The sequence below is a fragment of the Leucoraja erinacea genome, chromosome 1 (assembly GCF_028641065.1).
Source record: "Leucoraja erinacea ecotype New England chromosome 1, Leri_hhj_1, whole genome shotgun sequence".
Classification (NCBI taxonomy): Eukaryota; Metazoa; Chordata; class Chondrichthyes; order Rajiformes; family Rajidae; genus Leucoraja; species Leucoraja erinaceus.
The window spans coordinates 130,973,701-130,993,399 of record NC_073377.1 but is presented as its reverse complement, the minus strand read 5'-3'; the positions used below and the strand labels follow the sequence as shown (position 1 = coordinate 130,993,399).

General features: G+C 41.0%; 1 protein-coding gene across 3 annotated transcripts in view; it reads left to right on the top strand.

The window, feature by feature from the left end:
* LOC129701843 (protocadherin-10-like) overlaps window positions 1–19,192 on the top strand; it is a 71,506-nt gene extending 52,314 nt beyond the window's left edge. For all 3 annotated transcript variants that reach the window (XM_055643347.1, XM_055643323.1, XM_055643331.1), the window contains one exon: window positions 17,515–19,192. In XM_055643347.1, the coding sequence (XP_055499322.1) occupies window positions 17,515–17,534 (20 nt within the window). In that variant the 3' untranslated portion in view covers window positions 17,535–19,192. The remainder of the gene's footprint in view (window positions 1–17,514) is intronic.
* The last annotated feature ends 507 nt before the right edge of the window (window positions 19,193–19,699 follow it).

The following is a 19,699-nucleotide window of genomic DNA, read 5'->3' as shown; positions in this document are numbered from 1 at the left end:
TAATCAATATCTGTTATTGGACTGTAAAGAGACCACCCCCATATGGTTCGACCCCACAAGGTTCAGGGACCTATAAAAGGCCGCTGCCACAAGGCCCTGTGTCGATCTTCTGGGAGAAAGCTTAGGACAGTGTGACCGTTTGGAGTGTATCTGCTTGCTCAAGGCTAAAAGGGCTTGGCGAAGCAGATACAAGGATCAAACCCACGGTGGTTCGGTATAGTAGAGGGAAACTGTTATTGTGTTTTTCCAAAATAAATTATAGATGCGCAAGTGCTTGACTCAGTATTTTATTGACTGAAACTTGACTGGGGGAGGGGGGGGGAAGCTTAGAACGAGTAATTTACACCTGGAGGGCAATTCGTATCATGTTGTGAATCACACCGTGAGTCGTTGATTTTCATTTACTATTTTCCCGATAAATTGGATCACAAAGTGCCCACAAATGTGGAAATCTAATTTCTAGGCAAGACTAATTTTGGTGAATTCAAGAGGACACCAGAACACAGGCAATTTGGTATACCCGGGAATGATGATATTGCATATGGAAAGGAGATAAAATCTAAGGAATTAAAATGAAAAGAGGAGACACCTTTCACACAAAGTTTTGAGACTATAGAATATACGACCAAAGTTAATGACTGAATCAGGGGTTATGTCAAATGTACCAGTTTTAGTATAGTGGAATAATCGACTGGTTTGGACCATTTAAAGTCTGCCTGCACCTGATAGACCAAAACTATCAGCTCCATTGCACTGCATGAAAAGTTTAGGAAGTGTTTGAAGCATTGGCCATCCATGTGCGCTTGTGAAGTGACTTGAAAGTTCCTTAAATCATCTGGACCAGCTTGAAAGTCTTCATTCATGGATTAATATGCTTCAATGAGGCAGTGATATCTCTGTAACAAGACTTTGAAACTTCCTTGCATTTTCTCTCTCCTCGTGGCAATGATCTGTTGTCATGGTGTTCAGAACAGTGTGCTCACTTCAGGAATGTGGCATCACGCGTGTAGAATATGTGTCCTGCCCATTGGTGCTTGTTGAATATGATCGCCACATCCATAAGATAAGATAAGATAAGATACATTTATTGTCATTTGGACCCCTTGAGGTCCAAACGAAATGCCGTTTCTGCAGCCATACATACAAACACATAGACCCAAGACACAACATAATTTACATAAACATCCATCACATCGCTGTGATGGAAGGCCAAATAAACTTATCTCTCCCACTGCACACCCCCCCCCCCCCATGTCCCCCCCCCCATGTCAGAGTCAAAGTCAAAGTCAAAGCCCCCGGCTGGCGATGGCGATTGTCCCGCGGCCATTAAAGCCACGCCGGGTGGTGCGAGGTCGCACACTGGGCCTTGGTGTTAGAGCCCCCGGCGTGCGCTCGCAGAGTCCCGTGGCCATTCCAAGCCGCGCGGGGCGGTGATGTCAGGCCCCGCTCCAGGAGCTCTTCAACCCCGCAACTAGGGGAGGGGGAAGTCGCCGTTGCGAGAGCCCTGAAAAGCGGTCCCCCTCCAGGGACCCGCGGGCTGCCGGTGCCGCCGTCCACAGACCTGCCGTTGGAGCCTCCGACTCTCCGGTCGGGCCGCAGCAGCAGCAGCAGCAGCAGCAGCAGCAGCGCGCTCCTCTACCGCTCCACCCGCTCCGGACTCGGCCAGCCCCGCGACGGCGACGGTGAGTCGTAGCACCAGAGTCCCCGGCTTCTTCCTGTTGGAGGCCGCTCCTCCTTTCGGCCCCAACGACAACGGAAACCCGACGAGAAAAGGTCGGGTCTCCAGTGCAGGGAGAGATTTTAAAAGTTCCACCCCCCCCCTCCCATCCCACCCCCACCCCACCCCCACCCCCCCCACACACACACCCCAACAAAAAATAACAAAAACTACATTAAAACACAGACCGAAAAATAATAAATCGCGGACAAATGCTGGAGTGTTGCTCTGGGAAAGGATGCAGACTGAGCAGTTTGTCTATTTTACCAGTGGATGACGATATATCCTGGTAATAAAGTGCTTTGAAGTTTCTGATGCCCACAGTCTATTTATACATCGGAATTACTGGCCCATAAGGTGGGTGGTAAACCGTGAGATTGGTGCAAAATTTGGTGTCTTGGGCTCCACACAGTCATCTTTACAGTCAGTGAAATACTGTAATGGATATTGGTATTGATGTCTGGTATAATGAGAGGAGACGCATAAGATTATAAGTGATAGGATCAGAATTAGGCCATTTGGACCATCTATAAATTTCTCCCTCTGAACCCCATTCCCCTGCCTTCTCCCCTTAACCTCTGGCACCTGTGCTAATCAAGAATCTATCTATCTCTGCCTAAAATATATCCACTGACAGCTTCCACAGCCTTCTGTGGCAAAGAATTCCATAGATTTGCCACCCTCTGACTAAAGAATTCACCACTCTCTGATTAACGAAATTCCTCCTCATCTCCTTCTTAAATGAACAACCTTTAATTCAGAGGCTATGATCTCAAGTCCTAGACTCTCCCACTAGTGGAAGCATCCTCTCCACATCCAGTCTATCCAACCCTTTCACTATTTTGCATATTTCATTGAGGTCCCCCGTCATTCTTCTAAACTCCAGCGAGTACAGGCCCAGTGCTGTCAAATGTTTGACCTTTAATGCTCATCCTGAGATTTAGGAAGAATTTCACACAGGGGACCATGCAAATATGAGAAGGATGCTCCATATGTTTTCAACACTGTTGGAGTGTAGACTGCAGAATCCATACAGTAGTGATTTCTCCAAGGTTAAAAAAGTCATGTAATGTGTTTGGAGCTGCTCCCTGCTCCCTGTTTGGATTTGCCTACATTGCTGTACCAGGTCAAGCTCTTTGCCACTGATGGAAACCGAATATATGTGATTCTTGCTTAGAGTTTCCTATCGTCAAACTTCAGCGAGGTTCCACACTAATAACCACTATCAGAAATCTCCTACCCTGACGTTGCTCATGATTAAGGTGTTCCAGAGATTCCCTGGCGTTCTCTGCTCCTCCCAGATGAGGGAGTTGTAGTCAAGAATTAAAGCCAGCCAACTTCCTACCATGTTCCAAGTGTACATGCCAAATATAATTAACGAGGATTTTTCAAAAGCAATAAAAATGCAACCGGGTATTTTTAAAAAAACCCAACGCAAGTAAGGGCTTGCAAGCTTTTGGGTTTGACCTTTACTGTACCGAATTTCATTAAAGTTGTAGCACTGAAAGAGGCAATTCAAATAAAATCAAAACTACAACCCCGGAAATGTCTCACAGACTACCAGGCTACAGTGATCCCTGCCTTCCTCTACATTGCTGAGATGGGTACACACCTCCAGGCACTGAAGTAATAGTAATAAGGCTGTCTCATCAAAATTTCCAAATCCACTAACTGGATAAGCGAAATGTTGTCTGCATCCACTTCCAAGCTAACACCTCCAGCATTGTGCTCTAATTGGACTCAGTCAACATTAATGGTAGCTTGCGTTCATCAGATTCCCAACTTCACAATACCAAAGCTGATGCTTCGGAGTTTCATCAAAGTAAGGGAGCTCATCACCTCCCAATCTACTTGTTTACCTGTCTTGCCAAGCAACTTTCGCTTCACCTGTGAGGCATAACATTGGCCTCATTAGCCAGGTTAGAGCTAGAGCACAAAGAAGACAACCCCCAGCCCAAGGAGGCATAAGAAGAAGTGTAGGAAGCAGTGTAAACATGCAAGAAGAAAACAAATCTATATGACCTTTTGGATGAATTTTCTGTGCTGCAAGTTAAATGTGAACTTATGAAAATAATTAAGTTAATGCCAGTTTGTTGGATCACCTTTCCTTCAGCTGCAGTAAGAGCATAGCCTAATGGACATTATTATTTTCACTTTCAGAAAATTCAGATATATTTTATCTTGCTGCCAACCATCGTCCATTGGAATTTAGATTCATCACCTGTCCTCCACTATCACCCTGAGTACCGGCACACCACAGGGCTGTGTACTAAGCCCCATGCTCTACTCCCTCTTCACTCATGACTGTGTTCCTGCATTCGACACCAACACCATCGTGAAGTTTGCAGACGACACAACAGTGATTGGGCTGATCACCAATGGTGATGAAACAAAATACAGAGCGGTGGTGCAGAACCTGGCGGACTGGTGCGCACATAATAACTTGTCACTAAACACCTCCAAGACCAAGGAGCTGATTATTGACTTCAGGAGGTCCCATAATGGAGAATAGGCCCCAATCTCCATTTACGGGGAAAGTGTGGAGAGAGTGTCCAGCTTTAAGTTTCTGCGCACTCACATTTCAGAGGACCTCACATGGTCCACCAACACAGCAACGCTTAAAAAAAAGACTGGTCTGCCCTCACAGCTGCTGATAACCTTCTACCGCTGCACCACAGAGAGCATATTAACGTATGGCATCTGTGTGTGGTATCTCAGCTGCATGGAGGCGGAGAGGAGAGCTCTTCAGCACGTCGTCCACAGAGTGCAGAGGATTATTGGGACACAGCTATCAGCCTTGGAGGGCATTTATCACACACGGTGCCTCAGGAAGGCCGTCAGCATCCATAAAGACTCCTCACACCCTTGTAACGGACTGTTCGAACTACTTCCCTCCAGCAGACGTTACAAGGCCTTCTACACCCGAACCTCCAGACTCAGAAACAGCTTTATTCCCAGAGCTATAGCGGCTCTGAACCGGCCCTGCTGAGTGCCCCCCATCCCCCCTGGACTGTCTCCCTTGGATGGTCACGTCACACAGCTTATTTATTTATTTTCTTTTTCTTTTACATCGGTTGGAAGCTGCATACTAAATCTCGTTGCACTGATGTGCAATGACAATAAAATATATTATTATTATTATTATTATTATTATTATTATTATTATTATTATTATTATTATTATTATTATTATTATTATGATGTCTAAATTGACTGCTGCTTATAGCCAATAAATTAGTCCACTGTTCATCAAGTTTGTGTGTGAAATTTAAAAATGATGCAGATATACATATTTAAAAAATGGGAAAGTTTGTGGATGACAGAATTTGTAACCTTGGGCTAGGCTAAAGTAAATTTAAAATGAGTAAGTTTAGCCACAAAAAAAAGCAGTATGGATAGAACAGGTTTGGAGGGATATGGGCCAAATGCAGGCAGGTGGGACATGTTGGGCTGAAGAGCCTATTTCCACACTGTGGAGCAGAAGGTGTGAAATGCTCTTTTGATCCCATGACAGCTAAGAGGACAATGCAAAAGAGAGAATACAAGTTCAAGGCTAAAGTCACAGTTCATTAATAATTCAAAGTTAATAAGCATAATAAATGGAATTCTGCAAGCTTTTGAATTTATTTGTTACAGAATGTAGGAACAAAGTAACAAGATAAAGTCTTAAATTACACTGCCATGCAGCATCTCTTTTACATTATGTCACAGATCCAGCGACAGATCCAGATCCAGTTCAATCCTGATTTTATTTGTTGTCCAAGTGGAGTTTAGACATTCTCCTTGTGATTGCATGGCATTCCCTGGTTGCTCCAGTTTCCTCCCATATTCCAAAGATGTGATGTTTGGTAGGTTTAATTGGTCACTGAAGATTACCCCCAGTTTGGTGGGTCAGAGAAGAATCAGTGGGTTCATAGGCTTGTGGTGGAGAATAGGTCACAGGGAACGTATGGGATATGGGGTCGATGGGAATGTTTTAAGAGATTGATTTAACTGAATGCCTTCTTCCTATATTGTAAGAAACTATGAGAGAAGTGATGGTGTACTATTTAAAAGGAATTACAATAAATAGTTTTATGGCCAACATTAAACACATGTTATGTCCCATATTTGCATTAGAACTGAAAGTGAAATAAAACAGAATTCCTAGATGGTATCAAAAACAATTTTGTTTATTCACACAATTAAAATGAACAATTGTAAGTGTATTAACACTTCCTTCAGCCCACCGTGTCCAAGCTCACCAGTGATCACCTATACACTAATTTTACACTGCCACTTGGGACAATTTACGGAAGCCACTTGACCTACAAACCCACACATCTTTGGAAATATGAGCACCTGGAGAATACCCAGGTGGTCACAGGGAGAACATGTAAACTCCACACATAGGCAGCACCGTCGTACAAAAGCAAATCTGGATCTCTGAGCAAGATAGCACACATTTTATATTACTACCAAAGGTTTAGTGTCCAAAATGTTCAAATACTTGTGGATCAGAGGAGTAGATAATTTAGCTTTGTGATGGAATAACCAAGTGTGACAATTATCTCATGGGATGCTTGGGAATATTTAACATGCTAAGAAAAAGCATGTAGGAAGAAAGGAAAAGTCATACTGGTCAATTGAATCACCATTCAGCATGGTCTTCATAATAAGAAAGCAAATAGAATAAATAATCAGGCTCAAATAGAAGCAAACTCAAAATAAACTTATAAAAGCAGATGACTGTGGTGCCCAATAGGCAGCCACTTTCTTGATATTGTGAAGAAGCAACAAAATATTTACATTGATGAAGAAACTGCGCATCCAGGTTTAACCATATAACCATATAACAATTACAGCACGGAAACAGGCCATCTCGGCCCTACAAGTCCATGCCGAACAAATTTTTTTTTCCCCTTAGTCCCACCTGCCTGCAATCGTACCATAACCCTCCATTCCCTTCTCATCCATATGCCTATCCAAATCCAAATCATTTAAGTGAAGTGCTGCATCAGGCACTGTTTTTCCAACTTTGGACCTATGTTATTACATGGATATAGATTGAGCTGTTGGAGAAAATTGAGGCAGTTACAATAATAACATTTGATAAAGAATTGGACAGGAACATGGATATCATAGGGTTAATGGGGAAAACAAGACAAAGTGCTGGAGTACCCCAGCCGGTCAGGCAGCATATCTGGAGAACATAGATAGGTGACGTGATTATGTCGGGTCCCTTCTATGCTCTCCAGAGATGCTGCCTGACCCTCTGAGTTACTCAGATGGGGCATGTTGCTTAGCATGGACAGGTTGGGCCGATTAGTCTATTTCCTTGCTTTTTGATTATATGATTCCATCACAGAGAATTTCCAAATGACAAAGTTTGTTGAAAATTTGAAAATTTGAACTTAGCAGGTGGTGTTTTCGAATTTCTAATCATTACAGATTCAGCTGTTTAATGGTTGGAGAGTCAGGTGCAACATTCACCTGAATTCCCAGTCTACACCATCAACAACCAAGTTTCTGAGCTGACAGTAAATTTATTTAAAAATTAGAAACCATGCTGATCAGTAGCAAAGAAACTAGTGCAAATAAATAATGCATATTGGGAAGATGGACTTCTGCTTGACCAGAAAAATACATTGGATTCGATGTCCTTAATGTTCCAATCACAGTAAAACAGTTATTAACAAGGAGAGCAGAATAGTGGGATTCACGATCAAATCTACATAATTCCTGCTGGGTTGTGCATTGCATTGATAAAGTCCGAAGCTCAATATGAAATAGTTCTTGTTGATGTCAGTTAATAGGACCAGCCAGATGCTGAGACCTCTGTACAGAAGAAAAATTGTTTTGAAATTAGCCCTGCTAATCTTATTATTTTGTCTATCTAACATCAAGGATACATCCGAGTCATTGTAAGTCATTGTAAAGAACAATGGAGTATACAAATAATATGTTCTGATGCAGGAGTTGAAAAGGTCATTCATTCAAAGTTGTGAGGTCAATGGTAGGGTTAACATGATTTAAAAGATAATTAATATTAAGTACTTTAATAGGAAAATTATGAAGGAATAACAAGAGGCAGGAAAAGAGAATTTGAAAATAGACCTAGTACTTTAGGGCTAGGAGGTATGCTGGTGAATTGATCTGAATGGACTTTCCGGCTGAATTGTACAGCAGGACGCAGAAAAATTAAGAATAATGTTTGTATCATCAGAAAACGGACATTGATATAGTGTATATGGCCAAACTTGGAGATCACAAATTAACCTTGAAATTATACAAGAACACATGGTTAAGAAGGTTCAACTGTTGTGTATAAATGCAGGAATAGCAAGATGGATTCAACAGTGGCTGAATGGGAGAAGCCAGAGGGTAATGGTGGATGGCTGTTTATCGGGTTGGAGGCAGGTGACTAGTGGGGTGCCTCAGGGATCTGTGTTGGGTCCTTTGTTGTTTGTCATGTACATCAATGATCTGGATGAAGGTGTGGCAAATTGGATTAGTAAGTATGCAGATGATACCAAGATAGGGGGTGTTGTGGATAATGAAGAGGATTTCCAAATTCTACAAAGTGATTTAGGCCATTTGGAAAAATGGGCTGAAAGATGGCAGATGGAGTTTAATGCTGATAAATGTGAAGTGCTACACCTTGGCAGGACAAATCAAAATAGGACGTGCATGGTAAATGGTAGGGAATTGAAGAATACAGTTGAACAGAAGGATCTGGGAATAACCGTGCATAGTTCCTTGAAGGTGGAATCTCATATAGATAGGGTGGTAAAGAAAGCTTTTGGTATGCTAGTCTTTATAAATCAGAGCATTGAGTATAGAAGCTGGGATGTAATGTTAAAATTGTACAAGGCATTGGCGAGACCAAATCTGGAGTATGGTGTACAATTTTGGTCGCCCAATTATAGGAAGGATGTCAACAAAATAGAGAGAGTACAGAGGAGATTTACCAGAATGTTGCCTGGGTTTCAACAACTAAGTTACAGAGATAGGTTGAATAAGTTAGGTCTTTATTCTCTGGAGCGCAGAAGGTTAAGGGGGGACTTGATAGAGGTCTTTAAAATGATGAGAGGGATAGACAGAGTTGATGTGGACAAGCTTTTCCCTTTGAGAATAGGGAAGATTCAAACAAGAGGACATGACTTCAGACTTAAGGGACAGAAGTTTAGGGGTAACATGAGGGGGAACTTCTTTACTCAGAGAGTGGTAGCGGTGTGTAATGAGGTTCCAGTGGAAGTGGTGGGGGCAGGTTCGTTGGTATCATTTAAAAATAAATTGGATAGTTATATGGATGAGAAGGGAATGGAGGGTTATGGTATGAGTGCAGGCAGGTGGGACTAAGGGAAAAAAAGTTGTGTCGGCACGGACTTGTAGGGCCGAGATGGCCTGTTTCCGTGCTGTAATTGTTATATGGTTATATGGTTGTTATATGGTTAAATGTGACTTGTTTGGCCAATGGCTCAGTCCTTCGTTTCCTGTTTCTTCTACTAATTTGATGGTCTATATCGAAATCTGTATTTATGATCTTATGCAAACAGTTCTGTCTACAGTTGTACAATCTGTGGTATATTGTTTTCTTTCTTTACCTTTTTATTATATGGGTTTGCTTTATCTCTTTACAGTTTCCTACATCCCATCTCTATTTTGTCAGTACTTGCTCTTTCTATTCTTTTCTCCAGTGCCCAGCACCTAATTTTGCATTCCAATCTCCCATTGCAAAAATAAATTAAGTTGGTGCACTCAGCACCAAAAATAGATTAATGCCATCCTGAGTGATTGATCTCATACTTTGTTTTGCTCCTTCTCTCTTACACATTTAAGTGAGGCATCAGCTGCAGAAACAAAAAAGGAAAACATTTTCCCACTGGTGTGACAGAAGCCAGGCAATGACGTAACCACGCAGAAGGCTTTCATAGCTTGCAAGTGTTCTCAACAAAATAAAAAATTCTTCCCCTCTTCTTTAACTCCTGAAATGTTCAAAGACCTCTCATGACAAAAAAAAAAACACATTATCTGGCACTTTTTATGATCCTTTCAGAATATGTCCTGGCACAATATAGCACATCAAGGGTAAATCTAAGTATTGAAGAAAGCTGTTGTCAGGTAGAAACGGAATACCTGTAATATGAAAATAATATTTGGTCATGTTGAAGACCTTGGATTGGCAGTGTGACACAAAGACATTGTGTGTTTTTGATAAGTGGCAAATGTACCGTGTTCTGTGACAGTTGGAGATTCACTGGGATAGTGGGCAGGTCAACCCGCTTGCTCAAGGAAATCGACGGCTGGAGGCCCCCAGCAGCATGGGACTTGCCTGGAATGGGCACCACTCAGAATACCTAGAGCGTGGTCTGGACTTAGAAAATGCGGGCTCAGTAGGCTATTTCTGTACAATCAGCTAATCAGGGATGTGCTTGGGTATGGCAATACTCTGCTGGACTGTTTGTAAGAAAATGATTTCACCGTGCGTTTGCACTTCGCACATGTGACAATAAAAACACCATTGAACATTGCCTGGACTGGAGCATTTCAGTTCACAGGAGAGATTGGATAGTCTGGATTTATTTTTCTGGAGCGAAGGAAGCTGAGGTATGCCAACTTTTGAGTGGGTGTGTGGAGGAGGTGGGGTAGATAGTAAGAATCTTTGTTTTCCATGGTGTGAGTGTCTAAAATGTGGTAAAACTATTCAGGTGAGAAATAGGAGGGTTAGAGAGGATCTGATGGAATTTTATAAATACAGAGTAGTTCAAACTTGAAATGTGCGTTGGAGACAGATATTCTCACAACACTTAAAAAACATCAAGACAAGCATGACGTTATTCCCAACGTTATTCCCTTATCATGTTTCTATATGCTGTAAATGGCTCGATTGTAATCATGTATTGTCTTTCCGTTGACTGGACAGCATGCAACAAAAGCTTTTCACTGTACCTCGGTACACATGACAATAAACTAAATTGTAACTGGCTTCCTAAGGCATATGAACCAAATGTGTGTGAATGGGTTTAATGTTGATGGTGGTGCCAAAGGGCATGTTTTTGTGCAGAATGACTATGATTCAATGACTGTGATCAAAGACACAGGATAACCTCTAGAAGGGTGAAACAGGAATTTTGTGGTAAATGCAAGATATTAAGAGGACGAGATGGCAGATTAATCTGAATGGTTAGGGTCTCAGAGTCCATAGGGACTCGAAGGGCCGAATGGCCTACTCCTGCACCTATTTTCTTTGTTTCTATAGCGTGGGGCCAGAGAGGAGATAATTGAATATGGTTCAGAATTGGGATCAGAGCCTTGGGTGTGGGCCAGACCTCAGTGACAGGAACAGTGTTGTGATTGGGGTCAGATGTATAATCATGAGTTGTGTAAATGTAATGTTTGGAACTCAGGATGGCTGGGAGTTGATCAACCATCAGCAGTTTTGTGATTGAGTCTTGGGGGTTGGGTGATAATTAGAAGTCAAGAGTTTATGACTGGAGTCAGAGCAAATTACCAGAAGTCCTGGTTCATCAAGAGATGGAATCATAAAATTACACAGCATGGAAACAGGCCCTTTGGCCCTATTTTTCCATGCCGACCAAAATGCTCCATCTACACTAGTCCCACCTGCCTGCATTTGGCTCTGCCTTATCTGTACCTGTCTAAACGTATCTTAAATGTGGCGATAGTACCTGCATCAATTTCCTCTGCTGGCAGCTTGTTCCATACACCCACCAACCTTTTTGTAAATAAAAGTTACCCCTCAGGTTCCTAATAAATCTCCCCCCCCCCCCCGCTCACCTTAAACAATAGACAATAGACAGTAGGTGCAGGAGTAGGCCATTCGGCCCTTCGAGCAGCACCACCATTCAATGTGATCATGGCTGAACATCCACAATCAGTACCTCGTTCCTGCCTTCTCTCCATATCCCTTAACTCTACCATCCCTAAGAGCTCTATCTAACTCTCTCTTGAATGCATCCAGAGAACCAGCCTCTGAGGCAGAGAATTCCACACACTTACAACTCTCTGTGTGAAAAAGTATTTCCTTATCTCCGTTCTAAATGGTTTACCACTTATTCTTAAACTGTGGTCCCTGGTTCTGGACTCCCCCAACATTGGGAATATGATTCCTGCCTCTAGCGTGTCCAAACCCTTAATAATCGTATATGTTTCAATAAGATCCCCTCTCATCCTTTTAAATTCCAGAGTATACAAGCCCGGCCGCTCCAATCTATCAATATATGACACTCCCGCCATCCCGGGAATTAACCTGGTGAACCTATGCTGCACTCCTTCAATCCCAAGAATGTCCTTCCTCAAATTTGGAGACGAAAACTGCACACAATACTCCAGGTGTGGTCTCACTAGGGCCCTGATGTCCTCCAGTTTTATGTCCTCCAGTTCTTGATATTCTGGGCAAAAGACTCAGTGTATTTACCTGACCTATTTCTCTCACGATTTTATACACCTCTATAAGATCACCCCTCATCTACTGTGCTCCAAGGAATAAAGTTGCTGCCTACTCAACCTCTCCCTATAACTCAAGCCTCCGAGTCCTGTCAACATCCTCGTAAATCTTCTCTGCACCCTTTCCAGCTTGACTTCTTTCCTATAACATGGTGACCAAAACAGAACACAATACTTTAAATGTGCCCTCACCAATGTCTTATACTCAGTTTCCATACTCAGTAGTCTGACTGATGAAGGGCAATTTTCCAAAATCCTATTTGATCACCCTATAATTCTATGATGCCACTTTCAAGGAACTATGTAACTGCACTTCTATATCCTTCTGCTCTACAACACTCCTCAGAGCCCGACCATTCACCATGTAGTTCCTGCCTTTCTTTGATTTACCAAAAGACAACACCTCACATTTCTCTGTATTAAATACCATTAACTATTCCTCAGCCTACCTGCCCAACTGATTAAAATCCCGCTGCAATTTTTGGCAACCATCTTCACTGACCACAAGACCACCCATTTTAGTGTCATCTGCAAACTTGCTAATCATGCCTTGTAGTTCTCGTCCAAATCATTGATATAGATGACAAACAGCAATGGGCCCAGCACCGAACCCTGAGGCACACCACTAGTCATAGCCTTCCAGTCCGATAAACAACCTTCCATCATTATGCTCTTTATTTCCATGAAGCCAATTTTCTATCCATTCAGCTATCTCTCCTTGGTTCCAATGTGATCTGACCTTCCAGAGCAGCCTACCATGCCGAACGTTGTCAAATGTCATGCTGATATCCATATACAGTATACAATGTTTACAGCTCAGCCCTCATCAACCATTTGGGTCACATCTTCAAAAACCCCAATCGGATTTGTGAGACAACTGCCATATACAAAACCGCGCTGACAATCAGCCCATGTCCATCTAAATTCATGTACATCATATCCCTCAGAATAGTCACTCGTAGATCTCTGACCACAGATGTTAGGCTCACTGGCCAGTAGTTCTTAGACTTTAACCTACAGCCCTTCTTAAATAGAGGCATAACATTTGCCACCTGCAGTCTTCCGGCACTTCACCCATATTTAATGCTGACTCCAAAATGTCAGCCAGGGCTCTCTATCTTCCCGTAGTGTCCATGGATAAATCTGATCAAGCCCAGGAGACTTGATCTATCCTCATACGCGTTAGGGCCTTCAGTACCTCCTCGACCGTAATATTGATTGCTCTCAAGATGCTACCATTCAATGCCCCAAGTTTTCCAATCCTCATGTCTTTCTCCACGGTAAAAATAGCGAAAAAATATTCATTGAGCACCTTACCCATCTCCTGTGGCTCCACACAGATTTGACCGATTTGATTCCTGAGGGATCTCTCCCAGTTTACACTTTTTCCATCAAGTACTTATAACATCTCTTGGGATTATCCTAATGGTATTTGCCAGAGCCATCTCCTGTCCCTTTTTGCCCTCCTGATTTCTTTTTTTAGCTGACTCCTCAGTACTCAACTCCTCCAGGGATACACTTGATACCAGCTGTTGATACCTGCCCCATGCCATATCCTTAACTGTGACCAGAGCCTCTCAATTTCTCTTGTCATCCAAGCTTCCTTACACCCACCTGCTTTGCCCTTAACTCTGAAAAAGTGCACATGATTATCAGTTAAATTGGTGACTAAGAATTGAGACTAAACCTGGATGCAAAGAAAACTAGGCAGACATGCAGAGCAGTGCAGATTTTTAAAAACATGTTCTGTGAGTTTACATTGACTAGAAAATAAATTGGTGCTTCCCAGAACAGCACGATTCAATTCATTGCATTGTTCCAACATTGCTTTCAAAGTGACAACATTGAAGTTTGATATGATTATGTCAAGAGTGAAACACAATATGAGGTACTTGGCTTCATATTGGCAGAATTTGCGGCACAGCATTGAATACGACAAAACATTGCAGCTGAATCTTTTTGTTTTAACAGTCCATATTGAATCCCATTCCACTGATTAAACAACATGAAGGCATCCAACATCGGGGCTGCAGTTTTCATCCAAGAAACTACATCCATTGTGTACACAGCTGACTCCCCACAAAAATCAACAAATACATTTCATGACACAAGAGCCCACAAATTCCCACGTTCCTTTTTCAATGCTAACTTTCTGAAAGTTGTTTATTTCTGAAGTGGAATGCAATAAAGGCCATCTCTGGATTGAGTTATACCTCTCTGGAATTTCAATCTGGCATTTCTGATTGTGATTTACCTTTAAAGGCCTGAAGTTACTTTTTGCTTGCAATTTGGGGCCTGGACAATTAGATCACTTTGCCTTCAAGACACATTTCACATGATCTCAGAACTATGCTTTGTCGTGCTCTTTGAGGAACCCGATCAGGATCCAGATCCATGATTTTTCCATCGTACCTGCTCTCGTTTTGCTACTTTCCCCAAACTACCTGATGCCACCCTTTATCTAAACGGGCTCTCAGCTGCGACAGCCTCCAATTTCAAACTACTTCCTTCTGTTCTCAAGGCTCAGATCTACATCTTTTTGTTCATTCGTCCCAGTTATGGTCTCCACTCCCAATCTTTCACTGGCTCCGATCTCCAAATGCAGCCACCTCCTCCACCCATCTTACCAAGCTTGTGATATCACATTAGATTTCCCCATTGTTTCCAACCAGGCTCTGCTGGCTTCCTGTCTGACCTCCACTCAAAGTGCTCAAGGGACTGATGGATGTCCGCTGTTGGGAGTTGACATAAAACTTCTATGTTGTGACAAGTAAGAAAATAGGAAACAAATTAGTGTGGTATTCGGTTATTCTCTATTACCATTTTTTATTTTCCAATTTATTCAACATTTATCACAACATATTCTTACCAAAATTTTACCTTCCTCATTCTCTATTTTTTTTCCTTCCATTATCCACAAGTTATTAATAGAACAACTTCCATTCTTGTTGCATTTATAAAATATACTGATGACTTAAGAAAAGATCATTGCTAATCTGTCTTTAATTAAGGAAAAGTGTGTTGGATGTTAATAGTTTAAATTTTGACTGACTAACTGGAGAAGTAGTTTAGGGATAGTATATTTTCTCACAACAGCATAGTTTACAGTGGGAGAGGAAGATCAACCAGCAAGTCTACTACTAATCACTTTCTGTTCATTTTTGTTGAAAATATATATGCATGGCTTTTGTGAAATGAAGGGTTGGGTTTGACTATGAAAACCTAGTATGCGTGATCTAGACACACATAAATAAAGACAAATCAGCTGATGAACTGGAGGATTCAATGTAAAAAGGATTCAGAAGATAGAAAATCCCGAGTTTGCATCCAAATGCAGTAGGACAGTCAGGCATGAAAATATTGCAACGAAAAAGGCTGGTCAAATTGCAAAGCCAGTTTTCAACCAGGTAAATTTGTTCAACCAAAAAAAAAGGAGAGATAAAGATAGCAAAGAAAAATTGGCAAGCAGCATCATTTCACTTAATGTGACCCAGTAGAAATGTGTTAAATAGGAATGAATAGGAAATGATTTGGACATTAAAATTCTTTTAAATGAGCATGAATGGAAATAGTTTGTCATATGCCGGCTTTGTGTAAGAGAATGAAAATAGTTTAGTGCTTTGGATTCCATTGTGAATTGCTTCACTGGCACTTAGTATAAATGTGTGTGCCTATTCACAGCTTATGGAATGCATACATTCATTAAATGATAAAATATTCCACATATATCATTCATGTCCTGACTCTCCAACCATGTGTGTGGTTGCAGAATTTCATGTGTCTGCTTTTCCTGTTGCAGCTCTGATACAAATCTAAATGTAATGAGAGTAAAATACCATGATATGTGATACTTTATTATGTACTTTAAAGAACATTTTCTTTCTTCAACATTGTTCAAAATAGAATACCAACATGCTTAAATTATTTCTGAGAAGTATATTATAATCCAACTAATATAATTCCAACAAAATGCTGATCAGTTCACTTCTTATTTAAAAATGTCTCTGCGTATTGATGTTGGGGAGGGGGTGGAGAGAGGGGAGTGTGGGGGAGGACTGCATACTATTCAAGGATTAATTAGACAGTTTCAGAATGTGCCCTTGTTTTGATTCCTGCTAACCAATACCACACATGGTTCTGCTTTATTGACATTGCTAAATAGAGAAAGGATAACACAGTAGCTTGCTGGCTCAGAACCACATGGAACAGATTACAACAAAGAATCCCACATTCCTAAATCCAAATGTGCTATTCCAGGGTAAGACCTCTTCAGAGGTGCTTTCCTGCAGGAAAAGACATTTGTAGGACAACATAACACACATTTCCTTGCTATATTACTGACTGGTTAATTCAAGAGAATTGTGAGCTATAGGCAACGGACAGATTGGAATGTAGAACAGTACATCATAGAAGCAGGCCCTCGACCCACAATGTCCATGCCAAGCATGATGTCAGGTTAAACTGACATCCACTGCCTGCACATGATCCACACTCTTCCATTCTCTGCATATCCATGTGCTTATTTAAAAGCTTAACTGCTACTAACATAATCTGCCTCCCCCACCACCCCTGGCAGCACATTGCAGGCACCCTTGGTGTAAAAACAACGTGCGTTACACGTCTCTAAGTTTTGCCCCTCTCACTTATGGCTATGCCGACTAGTCTTTGTGGAACTCAGGGGAACTGTCTACCTATCTAGGCCTCATATACTTTGGAGATCATTTTAGCCAAAGATATTTGAGGCAAGGTGGAGAAGTTATGAAACTTCAAGAACGAAGGGATATATTTATGTTGGTCTTCTTCTGAGTGCTTAACTAAGTCTAAGTTTTTTAAGCCTTTTAATGTTGGGAAGGGCCACAGTCACAGTAATGAATAGGTGACTTAAATGTAGGCCACTAAAAATAGAATGGATGAAATGGAGTATTTGCAGTTATTGGGTAAAACAGGAGTACAATTTAAGCTAAAACATGTCTAGATAAGATGCAGAAAAACATTAAGAAATTGGATGACAAATATTTTTTTCTTGGGTGATTCGCTTTAGTCCATACCATCTGGCATTAACAGGAGTGACAGATACATGGAACCTCTGGCAGAGTTGACATAGATTAAAGAGTTCTAATGTAGGTGAAATTCCAGGAAGGTTGAGGTGGGGGTAGTTGACAAAGGTGGGTTGATCCTGAGAATTGCATAAGTAAATGAGAAGAAAGCGATTTGACATCCAAATATTAAATAAACTTCCATGTTATGAATTTAAAATAATGGCATTTATTTTGGCAGTTACAGAAATGATGTTGGCAATTGTCAGCACCAAGGCTAATTTTTTACTTCTGTCTGTTTTTTTTCCACAGCACGGAAGAGAATTTGCTAATCCCTTCTGTTGTTGCAGCATGATTTTGCACAAGCCAACGACTTAAAAAAAACCCCAACTTCTTAGTCTGTCATCCTGGCCATCAAGATGTGCATAATGTCATCGGTTCCTATAATATTGGAGACAATCTTGCTAATGATGGAATCGAAGCTCTCAGCAGGTCTGAGACTGATGCGATTTGGAGACTTTTTGGAAATGACTGGTCTGGTGACAACCATGACCTGTGTGTGCCTGTTTACAGCACTCAATAACTCTTACTGAGCTCGCAGCTCTTTCTTTAATCACCGACCACACAGATCGGCACCAAAAGAAGCCAATTGTACAGAATCAAACAAATGTGCATTACAGATGCATTATCACTGTTTTAGATGTGACTGTTTTTTCTATTTTTTGTGATGGAGTGTTCCCCAGATTGCGCCAACTTTTCAAGACTGTGACTGTGTTCTTTGCGCCCACCACGAGGTCTTTCCAGTGACAAGTCACAGACCTACAATAATCAGAGCTCCTCAGTTCAGCAACATTCAGTAGTTTATACACAGTGTTACTTGCAAATGTGTTTACTGTACTCTTTTGAAACTGCTAAATAAAATGAAATGTACTCCTTTATTTACCTTCCTCCCTGGAAGTGGTGGTATCAGTAAGGGGATGGTTTAACAATCTGGAAGATCAGTAATTCCCAGTATCTATTTATCCGTAGCTTCTTTACTTTCCAAGAATGATTAAAACCACACGCAAAGAAGAATTAAAAAATGGTTCCATGATAACTTGAAGCCATCAGTTAAATAAAATACTTAATTTTTTTATTTTTGTTCCCTCCTGCCAGATAAACCATTTTGAGACATACCAGGTATTTTTTCATCATGAGTAATTGATCTCACTCCCAAGGAGGGACCAAAAATTCTGGCAGAGCCCTTATCTTGTACGTGTAATCTATAGATCCCTCCTTTGTGATGTCTTCTTCACTATTATTCAAGTGAAGAGACAGGTTTTAGGAATAAAGTTACCCCATAAAGGGTACTTAAGGAAATTATGTATGTTTCAACGAACTCCTGGCAAGATTGGAATAAAACCAACCATAAGTGGGAGTGCATTTGATTGCCATAACATATTTGATATGTTCATTGGACATGTGATAGTCCACTAAGCCCCATCGTCTATAGTTCCAGGGTTAATCACCACATTTTAACCCTAAGATCATGCCTTTGAGTGGAGTAATCTACCGTTAGCCAGCTCTTTTATATTATACAAGGGTCACTGCTTTTTGATTTTTGGTCAGATAAATTATTTAAACAAACCCCTATTTTAAGCTACCAAATTTAACTTTTTTAAAATAAAAAAGAGAAAACAGGTCGAGGTGAAAATTGGGAAAAATTGACTTTTTAAAAACAATAAAATATTATGAACAAATGGATGTTGTATTTTTCTCACATTGTTGAAACAGTTTATTGTCAATAAAAAAAACTGTAATACATTATTATTCTATCCACACTGTAGTAGTTTATACGTGCTTAAATAGTCAGCAGAACTTTACAACCAGAAATAAATATAATGCAACATGGCAATCATCTGGGTTAATTCAACAGGCAGTACAGAATAATGGTGCAATTGTTTACAATCATGGATTTAAAGTGCTATTCATTAAAAGTTCAGTGAATGCCAATTTTGTCTCTGTAATAATGTCAGTCGGATGCTGGAATAATTTTGTTATTTGCAGTGAGACATGGAAAAGTCTGTTGGAGCATGTGCTCCTCAGTTATGTTGATAACAGCAGACACACGATTCTCTGCCTGTAGGCCGTAGTTCACACCGTAAACAAGTTAATGTTCCAGGAAATGGTGAGATGAAAAATGTAATCTATGATTTGGCTGTGGGTTAAACTAACCAATTAAGAATCAACAGGATTTTTAGCAAGGACATTTGAACTCTCACTTTCTGAACATACAATGGACACACCTTAAGGGGAACAAAAAAAAACTGTTTCCCAATTCAATATGAAAAAGGTGAGAGAAAGCAGAGAGATCAGCTCATTAAATAAAACAAAAGCAGCCTTAGTTCTGTGATTGACTGAATTCAGCACATGTGACATTAACCTGATTATTGAGCAATCTATGATGTCACCTAGACTGGATTTTGAGTGAACACTATGGTTGAAGTTGGCGTGACAG